Below are 11,683 nucleotides of genomic sequence, written 5' to 3'. Positions count from 1 at the left end.
CCCGCCCAGCGCCGGGGTTAGGGGGAGGAGGAGGAGCTGGCGCTAGGTCTGCAGTGCAGCGCGAATGCGCGAGCTGGCGGCCAAGGCCCTGAGGTGCGGCCTGCCCCAGAGCGCTGAGCAGCTGTCGCACCGCAGACGGGCCACGGCCGCCGCGGTATCCAGCCTCGGCCCGCACCATGAGGTCCGCGGGCCCCTTCTGAACTGCGGCTGCCGGCGCAAAGGGCCTCGGGGAACCGGGGCCATGCGCGGGCTGCGCTGACGATGCCGCCCGGCGCGCCCGCTCGCCTGGCGCTGGCCCTAGGCCTGGGCCTGTGGCTCGGAGCGCTGGCCGGAGACCCTGGGCGCGGCTGCGGGCCTTGCCCGCTCCCCTGCTTTTGCGGCCCGGCGCCCGACGCCGCCTGCCGCGTCAATTGCTCGGGCCGCTGGCTGCAGACGCTCGGGCCGAGTCTGAGCATCCCGGCTGACGCCACCGCGCTGTGAGTAGCTGCGCCGAGGCAGTGCAGGCAGGCAGGCGGTTGCCATGGCGGCGGGCGGCCTGGCTAGAGCATCATGACTGGGTCCAGCGGGAGCAGGGCTGAGGTAGATAGAGCCCTTCTGGAGCATTGCCGGGCTGTCGGCCGCAGAGCGTGGGCGCGGTCCTGAGCTCGGGCTGCAAAACGCAGCGGGGCCTGGCCGCTCCCAGGGCGAGGCTCCAGCAGGGATGTCGGCCCGACTAAATAAGGAAAACCTTGGACCTCAGCCGGCGTGACCCAGAAGAGTAGCCAAAAATCCCAGTTCCTATGAAGACTGACGTTTTACGCTGCGGGGCTCCTCAAACAGAAGCTGCAACAGTGCGTGGGGCGGGGTAGGAGGTTGAAGAATAAACGTTAATTAGAGACTAATTGAGATGCATCGTGGGGTTGTAGATTTCTGTTGGAGCTCAGAGCTGGCGTCTAGGGGAGGAGTCTCGACAAGAATTTTATGGATGTGTAAGAATTGTCTATGCTTAAAGGGACAAGAGGTGGGTCCAGCAGCCTGGCCTGTGGTCTTGGCCACACATAATGACTGCTGGAGAAGTGTTAGAGAGTAGAGGTCATGATGGGTGTGGGCCTCAGGTAGATACTTAAGGAGGGAAAAATGCCAGAAGGGGTTAAAACGTTTGAGACTTCTTTGCCTTCTGAAAGTAACAGGCAAATCTTACTGAGAGATTGTCTTGAACCAGGCTTAACTAGTCTCTTTTTATAGATTAATTCTTAGTCCAGTTCTCTGGAGGATGGTAGTGCTAGATCTCTGTTTTACAGGTGAGGAAACAGGCTTGGAGATGTGATATATTTTCAAGGTATCACATCCTAGACATAATAGTCTGAGGTTTGAAGCTTTTGCAGTGTTGGCAACCAGGATTGGATCAAAAGTGTTGAAGAGGACAAGAAGATTGCAGACATTTGTCTCAGGACCTGCTGATTCCACTCTCTTAGACTTCCTGGACACTTCAGCCCCAGTAGTTCCTGCTGGAATCCCCTCAGGAACTTGTTAAAGTAGAATTGGGCCCTTTCACTGGGTTTTATAATGGGTTTGGTGACTCCACCTTAGTAAGGAGCTGAGGTTTGGGTTCACTCAGCCTATCTTTGTGCTCCTTGGCCACTGTAGCATTTGTGGTGCAGCTATCTCTGGAGATGGATCCCCTTTTGCTATCTAATAGGACCCACAGAATTGCATCAGATCCAGATTTATGGATGCTATGGATGAGGGCACCTCTTTCTGCTGCCTCGTATCTGTGAGAGTCAGGTTCAGCTCCTGTTGGTTCCTTCTTCACCCTCTGCTGGCCTCCCAGGAGCTGTCTAGGAAATGAAAGAAGAGAGCCTACAAGTCTGTGAGCTCTCTGCTCAGCAGTGAAGCTTGGGCTGTTGCCCTGGGTTTTGGTACAAGGGGTTTTCTGAGAGCTGATAGCCTGGCCCAGCCTGAGCTCATATCAGCTCTCACATTGTGTGAAGAGATATCAGAAAGATCTGATGTGTGGACAGATGGGTAAAGATTGCACATTTTTCTTTCTACCTCCAATACTGCTTCTAAGAGAATTAGTGAGCTGTAAAAACCAGCTGATAGGAAGCTGAGGCCTCACAGGCAGGTGTTGAGTTCCCCCTGATGGTTCTCAAGGCCAGTTTGTGTCCAGTAAGTTGTCCACCCTGCAGACTACTGGAGATCAGATAAATGGTTTTCTCTGAGGACCAAGGCCACAGACAGCAACCTTCAGGCCAGTGCTTAGGTGCCCAAGGAACATTACATTCTTTCTGATCATCAGAGCCCTCTGTATGTGTGTGACTCTTTGGCAGAACGTCTGTGTCCTGGTAGCAGGACAGCTGGTCTTCTGAGAACATAGCCTCCCAGCGTTTCTTGGCTTAAAACCATGCTGCTGCTTAAGGAAGATGACATTACTGGAAGGGTGCTGCTACTTGACCGGCTTTGAGCTTTACTGTGGGTCACTTAAATCCTTGCTATTGTGAAAAGTATGCAGAACAAAGTAATGAACACTGAAAACACATCGAAAAGAGGAAATGCTTTCTTAGGTCTAGTGGATGTCCACTGTGTACATTTTTGTCAAGCTGACCTCAAAGTCATAGAGATCTGACTGCTTCTGCCTGTCAAGTGCTGGTATTAAAGGTGCATGCCGCTATGCCCAGCTGTTTGGGGTGTTTTCTTGTTGTTTGTATGTTTGTTTGTTTTTGTTTGTTTCTATACTTTCTGAGACAGGTAGACATGTAGTACAGGCTGGCATTGAACTCTCAAACATTTGATCCTCCTGCCCCAGTCTTGCTAGTGCTGGAATTACAGATGCGTACTTTCAGACCTGGTTCTGGGTTTTTGATAGTTTAAATTAGGGTCTGAGTTAAGTCTGCATAGTACAATTAGTTGATGGCTACATTTGTCCAGTTCTCCTTTTCTACTTTTGACTTTGGGAGAAGCTAACTCCTGCATCCAGTTTCTGACTGACTGAGCTGTGAGCTGTTGGCTTCTTGCATGTCTTTGTCCTTTGTGTCTCCAGCTCTGTTGTGGAGGGTGACACCTCTTTCAGGGTCTCTGAGACCTCTCTGGCTGGTAACTACAACGCAGGACATTCTGTTGTTGAAGAAAGATCTCTGAGACATCCACCTGACACTAGGTATAAACTGCTTTTTGGCTTCAGACATGGTTGTTTTACATTTCTGGTGACAGGTGCTACACATTTTAAAACTCGAGACTAGCCTGGTCAACATAGTTCCAGGACACAACTAGAGCTATGTATAGAGACCCTGTCTCAAAAAAAAAAATAGTGGGGAGGGGGGTAAGTAGATATGATGGTTTATACTTGTAATCTCAACACTGGGGGAAAATTGAGGCAGGAGGATTTTGGATTTGAGGTCAGCCAGGGCCATATACAGAAATATTGTTATTAAAATAATGAAATCCCAAACCTTAAAACATAAAATAAGAAAAAACCCAGAAAAGTTAAGAATAGGTAAATCTGTTGAGACAGAAAAAGATTAATAGTGTGGTGAAGGTAGGTAGCCAAGGACTGTTGGGCTTCTTTGTAGACTGATACAAACATGAAATTAGTGTTGATGGTTACCCAGGCTTGTGAATATACCAAAAATCATCAAATTGTAAAGTTTGAAATGTGAACTTTGTAGTATGCAATTTTTGTCTAAATTTTGTTGTTGAGGAAAATAAGATTTAATTATAGTATACTAAGTAATAAATATATACAAAACTAGAGTTTGGTCGTTGGGAGGTCAGGTATGGTTGTACATCCCTATCATCCCAACACTTGGAGGCAGGGGCAAGATGATTGCTACAAATTTGGATACAGCTTGGTTCATGTAAGAACTCCCCCCAAACCCCAATCTTGAGAGACAAAAAAAAAAAGAGTCTGAGGAAGTTATCCAGGAGACACACTCTTCCTTCCCTCAGAGGCTTATGCTAGGCTTTTGGTGTCCTTTCTGCCGGTGGTGTCTTTCTCTGGGGTTGTGGGATGGACTCTCATAGTTCTTGTATTAACTTTGAAACTGAGGCTCCCAGATGTTGAAGTAGTTTTTAGAGTCATATACTGGTGTGTCACAAAGAAGTAATGTGGTCAGAAAGTTTTACAGCTGACCCCCAAGACTGCACTCAGTTTGGTTAATAGATGTCGAGGAGTAAAGATGACAGAGCCTGACAGGGTCTCCTCTTGTGGGCCCTGAAACTCACTCAGGAGATGGGATAGATTGTTGAGGTACTTTGTCCCTAGTTAGTTTCTCTCCCCGCCTTCTCTCTCTTTACTTTTTCTCCTCCTACCCCTACCCCACTACCCCAGAGATAGGGTCTTACTATATAGCCCTGGCTGTCTTGAAACTCAGTATGTATACCAGGCTGGCCTTGAGCTGATAGACATCCACCTGCCCCTGCCTCCTGAGTACTGAGGATTAAAGACATGCACCACTATGCCAGGCTTCTTGCAGGTTTGGTATGTGCTATGTGCTCCCTGGGGACTCCTAAGCTTGCTCTGTTCTCCCCGCCCCAGTTCCCTCTGTCTGGAGAAAAGCATTGGAATCTTGTTTTTAAAAGCATGTTATCAGACTTTGGTTCACTTCTTGGGCTCAACCAATCGGCCTCAAGTCTTAATTTCCTTGCCTATAAATAAATACCTTAAGGGGTCTTAAGGGTGAATTGGGGGCCCTCAGAGATGAGGGATTGTGATGCATGGACAAGTTCAGGCACTGGCACCCACGCTAACACTACAGCTGTTTAGGTAGGTCCCCTGTCTTCTCTGTGATTTGTGGGGGAGAGGTGTCCCCCTGTCCTTACATACAAGCCAGCCACCAGGAAATGTACCTGAAGAGCATCCTGCTGCATTGCAGACAGAACAGAGAGCCTGAATGTGGGATGTGTGCTCAGCCAGATGCTGTACAGAAGGAGAAACACTGTGAGCAGGCAAACTCCTACTCATACCTTAATGTCCAAGTCAGGGAGACCAGAAGTCTGACTTCAAAGATGCCTTTAGCATTGGGAGGATTTATGAGACCTACCCTTAGCTCAGTACCTTCTCCCTCTGTTGCCAGGCTGGTCTTGAACAGGCCCAAGAAATCCTCTTGCTTCAGCATGTATTGGGACTACAGGCATGCACCAAGTATGTTGGCCCCCCCTCTAATTTTTTGTTTTGCTTTTTGAGGCAAGATCTCACCTTGTAGCACTGTCTGGCCTAGAGTTTGCTGTGAACCATCTCAGCCTCCTGAGGCTGAGGTTACAAGTATGAGCCACTACACCCAGCTTCTTTGTTTTGTTTTATAAATTTATATTTGCTTTAAAGTATTATTTTACTTTTTTTGGTTTTTTGAGACAGGGTTTCTCTGTTTAGCTCTGGCTGTCCTGGAACTCACTCTGTAGATCAGGCTGGCCTGGAACTCAGAAATCCGCCTGCCTCTGCCTCCCAAGTGCTGAGATTAAAGGCGTGTGCCACCACCGCCCAGCTTTACTTTAATTTTTATATTTTATTTATTTATTGGTTTTCTTTTTCTTTTTTTCTTTTCTGTTTTCTTTTTCTTTTCTTTTTTTTTTTCGAGACAGAGTTTCTCTGTGTAGCCCTGGCTGTCCTGGAACTCACTCTGTAGACCAGGGTAGCCTCGAACTCAGAAATCCGCCTGCCTCTGCCTCCCAAGTGCTGGGATTAAAGGCGTGCGCCACCACCTATTTATTGGTTTTCAAGATAGGGTTTCTCTGTGTAGCCCTGGCTATCCTAGAACTTGCTTTGTAGACCAGGCTGGCCTTGAACTCAGAGAGAGATTCATCTCCCTCTCTCTCCTGAGTGCTGGGACTAAAGGTGTGCGCCATCATGCCCAACTCTAGATTTTATTTTTATTTGTGTATATCTGTGGTATATTTGTATGTCTGCTACATACGTGCAAATACCCTGATAGGCTAGAGGAGGGTGCCACATCTCCTGAAGCTGGACAACATGGGTGCTGGAAACTGAATTTAGGACCTCTGGAAAGTAGCACAAACTCTTAGCTGCTGAGCCACTTCTGCAGCCCCCAATTTTATTTAGTTTTTTTGAGACAGGGTCCCATGTTGGCCTAGAACTTAACTATGTACTGAAGAAGGGCCTTGAGTTCCCTATTCTGCCTCTACTTCCCTTGTGCTGCTGGCACTGCAAGTGGGAGCAACTGTGCCTATCCTTTTTGTTTTCCTTTCTTGCCCCTCCCCCCTTTTTTTCCTGGTTTGTTTCTTGAGAAGGGGTCTTAATGTTTCATTCTGTATCTCTGACTGGCCTGAGCTTAATATATAGAACAGGCTGCCGTCTAACTTGGCATCAGTTCTGTTTTTGTCTCACTGGTGCTGGGATTACAGTGGAAAACCAACATACTTAGTTTTCCTTTTATTAATCTCAGCTTTCATGTTGTCTTTTTATGTCCTGAAGGGCATGTATGAAGCAGTGAGGCTGTGCAAACAGCATACTGTGGCATCTGATGCCTCAGTTTACTTCATTCTCTGGTTTGGGTGATTATGTGATACTGCCCTGCATTCTGCTCCATGTGCCAGTGAATCTTGGCTTAGTGTGCTGGGCTCTTGGGAGGTTTTAGGAAAACCAAAATGTATGTAAACCTCAGTTTCCCTTCCTGTTTTTGTTTCTGTTTTGAGGTAGACTCTCACTAGATATCCCTGTCTGGCTTTGAACTTGGTATCAGTTTTCCTGCTTAGTAGTGTCCCAATACATGGGCCACCATGCTAGTCTTCCTCTTCTGGGTTCTCCAAAAGCATTCTGGTTTTTCCATCAACAGTGGGCAAACAATGTCTCCACATAGACTCCCTGTGTAGCCTTTTTCTGTCTTTTCTGCCTGCCATTTTGTGATTCTCACTAAGTTATACCTGGACTTCCGTGAACTTTCCAGGAGTATAAGGACCCATTCTGCTGTTTCTTTTCTGTCCCAAGGTGTCTGCTATGAAGGAGGAGGGCATAGTGAACCTGAGTCCTGAGGGAAACCCTGGCTGGGCTTGAGTTTCAACTGAGGAAGCCATTTTGGATGGAGACACATTTTCCTTTCCGGAACATTGTGGTGGCCAACATCAGCAGCAGGAGCCCAGACAGCCGGCCCGCCTAGTGCTCTGGAATGAAAACACTGCTTCTCCTGCTGCCTTCTGGGGTGTTGGCTGTCTGGGCTCCATGCTTAGGCCTGGCCTGCCTCAGCTGTCTGTGTGGCTCCAGCTGGCCTGGTGTGGGCGCCACAGGGTGTGAGCAGTCTCTCTGAAGGACGAGATACAGCTGGAAAATGCAGCTCATGTCTTTTCTCAGAACACCTCGTTCTCTCTGGCTTGGCAGAAGTCTTCATCAAGAGGCTTTGTGATGCTCAGGCACTAATTGCCAAGGAGAGGGATGTACTTGGGGATCGAGGGAGGCAATCATTCTCCCTGGCACTCCTGTGGGTTAGATCCTGGCAAAGTGTGGTATCCCTAGTGCTAGGAAGGCAGGTCGGATCCTGTGGAGCCACCTTGGGAAGAGCCTTGTCCCTCTGGCAGTGGCAGAAGGCAGTTCTCCTGGTTGCAGCCTTTGGGGTAAGGATTATAGTAAGGGGCTACCTTGTACCTTAGGAGTGGAGAGGACTCAAGGGTCCTCCTAAGCCCCCATGCTGTTCCCATTGCCTGGGTATTGAGCTGATTCTTGCTGCTGGCCATGCCTGGTTCTCAAGTAGTTGAGATGTGACTAGCTGCACTGAGGCCCCTGCCCATTACAGGACGCCATAGGGCCTAGGAAACCAGGGCAGCAACAGAGTCCCATCTGCCTGTTGATACTCTTTCAAGAACTTAGGTCTACTGGTTGTTGGTAGACATAAGATAGTGTGCAGGAGAAGGCAGGCTCTCTGAACCATGGCATCAAGGTTGGAGTAGCTCCTGCCCTTGCTGGGTGTAATGGGACATATATGGTCCTGGCATGTGTTACAGTGCACAGACACTAGGAGGTGGTCTGGTCGGAGGCTAGTGTCTCCAGTACTAGTTCTTTTCCTTTGTGTAGTCTGAATGAGTGGTCTCCATGCCCCATTTATCTGTGGAGGCAAGCAGATCTTTCACCCTCAACTGTTCTTGTTAACATGGGGACAGTGGACAACTCTTAGAACAGCCATTTCTTGGGCTAGGCTGGGTTGTTCTCAATATTAGGAGCACCCACTGCCTATCACATTCTTTCTGGTTTTGAGGTCTGAGTCTTTGATTCCTGTTCTTGCCTATAGAATCCCAAGAAAATCTTAGGCAGGTAGTGTCACTCCTGGCATCTCATACTGGTGATAGTTTAGTTGTGGAGGGACTCAGGACTTGTGACAAAGGGTTCTGTAAGGACAAAAAGACCCTACAGAACATCTTGTAACGATGTGGGGCTTATTCTTTACCCGTGCCCTGGGACTGTGAGGTCCTAAAGCCTAGTGGAAGGCCTCTTAACATGGATATCTCCACTGCCCGAATACTGTGTCCTTTCCTGGTCATCTCTGAGAGTGAGCTCCTTATTCTGTGTGTGCAGAGTCCTGGTTTGGAGCCGGGAGAGAGATGGGCTTCAAGGTGCATGCAGAGTGTTGGGAGGTATGGCTTACCTCTCTGACCCTTCTCCCTAGACAAACAGTTAGTATAATCTGGAGAATACCCCAGTTCATACTGATGCCAGTGTGCTTGGCTGTTTTTTTTTTTTCCAACTCTCTCTCTTAAACTTGAATTCATTAATTTAAACATCATTTCCGGCCCTGGAAGCCAGCCTTGCTTGCCATAAATAGAAGGGAACAAAAAGCAAAGAGAACAAAAACAGAGTAAGGATCTTACACTTAACTGGCTCTGCTGCTAGGCTACGAAAGGCCCATTAGTGCAGAAAGGCACCCAGAGAGGCCAGCCTAGGGGCTCTGTCCCTTGGCTGAGACCTAAGACCGTGCCCTCATGGTGGTTTCCATTTCCTTCTGTCCTACCTTTGGTTGGAAATATTTGTGGGGATCATCCTTGCTGATTGAAGAGTCTCTGTTCTCCCAAAGAGAAGATGAAGCTGGGCTTTAGGGGATGACTGGGGGCTTCCTCCTTACCATACTGGCCTAGCCTGCTAGAGGGAGGAGGCAGCTGGCTCCTCTGGAATTGGTTACATAACATCCACAAACGGCCCCTCAGAACTGTTCCCCCTGAGCCCTGTTTCCAGCATGGCGGCCAGCAATGGGCTGGGGGGGGGGGTGGCTGGCACTCACCCTCCTGTTGACCACATGTGTCTGGAATGTGCAGATGTTTCCTTTGGGGCTCCAGCTGGCCCTTACATCCTCCCTACCCCCTGCATCTAGACTAAGGAGTGGGCACCTAGGCCACTACCCACAGCCGAGGAGGAAACCGAGGTTGTTTAGCTCTTGGTCTGGGTTGTAGCTTGTTGTGGGTAGCCTGTTGAGAGCCTCCTATTGCAGCTCTGGAACAGGGCTGGTCCTAACAACTGGCCCATCTTAGTAAGGGCTTGCAGTGTTCACAGTGACCCTCCTTGCTCTCCACCTTTGCATAGACCTATACACTTGCCTTTATATGCTCGCTGTCCTTTTCTTAGAGAGTTACCCTGAGATTGCCTGCTTTCCCTGTCTCACAATGTTACCCCAACTTGTGTAGCCTGTGTGTGGAGGCTCAGGTAGCTCCCTGTTCCTCTTTATTAGAGGAAAATTGGGAGTCAGAAACAAGATGTCTAGTGGGGTATGAGAGCCCACAGATATGCTTGGGAAGCTGAGGTCCCTTTCATCAGGTCAGAACTTACACGCACTGGGGCAACAGGCAAATGTCCATACTATTTCCCAATATGGCAGGCCATTATACTGCCTACATTACCAGGAAAGATAATAACCTTTGTTATAGGTGGCAGTATTGGGATCTAGCCCCACCAGATGGTCTGATCTGGAAGGCAGGGTGCTCACATGTATGGAGTATAGGTCTTTGTTCACCGTTTCCAACATGGTCACCCTTTGTGGAACAGGAGAGGAGCAGCAGATATCTGGAAGCTCTCTACATTTATGTGGAGACAGAGGTTATATCTTTCCTGGTAATGCAGACAGTATAATGGCCTGTCATACTGGGAAATAATATGCACATTTGCCTGTTGCTGCAGTGCGTGTAAGTCCCAGCTGAGGTTCCCTCTAGCCTTGACTACTGGGTCTTCTGTAAGTTGCTGGCTTAGGTCTTAGAGGGTTCAGAGTACCCAGTTAGCCCATGCTCTCTTACAGTGTTCTAGCTAGGCTACTGGCTTACCTCCTCATGGCAGGTAAGGGGCTTGTGGTGCTGCCCCTTACTTCTGTGTGCCTTCTGCCATGATACCTTGTGCCTGCCCTTGTTTTGTCCCACATCATTACAGAGAATCCAAATATGGTTCCTGGGCATCAGACTGTGGTGACATCATCTGGCAGGAAGTCACGCCTTCAGAGATGGGGCTAGTCAGGTTTGGCCATATTCTCAAGGCAGTAATGGCAACAACAGATGGGGACATGGAAATTTTCTGTTCAGGGCCTTTGGGCAGTGACCTCGTGTGTCTCTCCACTGTTCCCCTCATCCCTTCATACCACCCTGTCTGTTGGTGCTACTCTCCAGCCCCAGAGGTATGAGTCAAAGTTCTGTCCAAACTGTCTTGTTCACTACCATGTGTTTGGGGAGCTTAGCTGAGTAGATTCCCTATGACCCTGTTTCTTTTCTAGGCTATAATCCAAGTTCAGGTGAGGTCTAGGGAAAAGTACTACAAAGCAGCCTCTTGGGAAGGGAGCCTCATTGGTTCCACTGAGCTTGGTTTCAGTGGAGTACCTGGTTGGATAAGGAGTTGAAGTATTCTTAGATAAGAAGGGGTGCCCAGTACTACCTGGTTTCTTAGGTGACCTTAGCAGCTAACACTCAGGGTGGCTTTCCGAGAAAATGAAAATTGGAGATACTTCCTCCTCCTCTAATCTTGAAGGCTGGACTAGAAAGCCTCCATGTTAGGGACAAATGTAAGAGCCTGTCTATGTTGGCCTCTAGTCCTGCCTCATCAGCCTTTCCTGGATTACTGCTGCTCAATCTACATCCCGGTTTCTCCTAAAAAAATCAAGTTTTTCTGTTGTTGTCACTAGCCACTGGAAAGTCCTTGCTTAGGTCTAACTGATGTTTCCCCTGGTATGGCCATTGCCTCTCCTGTGGGAGCCTGGATAGTAGAGGTGAGATGAGTCTAGCAAAGGGCCAGGGTGGTGTCTGGGGAGATTAGTTAGGGATAGAGGTCAGGCCAGGAAGACCCTGGCCTCTGGCTTCAGCAACTTGGTCATGTCGTAGCACCAAGTTCAGTCTTTCCTGTGTCAGTCTACAATCTGTTCATTGGTATGGTTCCTGTTGATCTTAATATAGGTGCTTTGAGTGCTGCTTCCATAGGATGTATGATGTTTTTCCTCTTCTAGGGTGACAGATGACATGGGACAGCCAGACACAAGACTAGACTATCACATGTACATGACTAAAGACCATGGGATTTTATAGCATCCTGGATGGTTCACATCCTGTGAAGTAGAGATTGGGCACTGCACTGGGTGCTTATTCTCTTCCTTCCTTCCCTCCCTTCCCCCCCTTCCCTCCCTTCTTCCCTCCCTTCTTCCTCCCTTCTTCCCTCCCTTCCCTCCCTTCCCTCCCTTCCCTCCCTTCCTTCCCTTCCCTCCCTCCCTTCCCTCCCTCCCTTCCCTCCCTCCCTTCCCTCCCT

General features: G+C 48.8%; 1 protein-coding gene across 2 annotated transcripts in view; it reads left to right on the top strand.

The window, feature by feature from the left end:
- The first annotated feature begins 261 nt into the window (after positions 1 to 261).
- The window catches only part of Pkd1 (polycystin 1, transient receptor potential channel interacting), a 47,195-nt gene continuing 35,773 nt past the window's right edge, over positions 262 to 11,683 (top strand). For both annotated transcript variants that reach the window (XM_028760781.1, XM_028760783.1), the window contains exon 1: positions 262 to 476. In XM_028760781.1, coding sequence (XP_028616614.1) covers positions 262 to 476 — 215 coding nt within the window. The remainder of the gene's footprint in view (positions 477 to 11,683) is intronic.

This window comes from Grammomys surdaster, unplaced genomic scaffold, assembly GCF_004785775.1.
Source record: "Grammomys surdaster isolate TR1022 unplaced genomic scaffold, NIH_TR_1.0 126612, whole genome shotgun sequence".
NCBI classification, from domain to species: Eukaryota; Metazoa; Chordata; class Mammalia; order Rodentia; family Muridae; genus Grammomys; species Grammomys surdaster.
The sequence above is the reverse complement of the archived record's forward strand: the minus strand, read 5'-3'. Positions and strand labels throughout refer to the sequence as shown.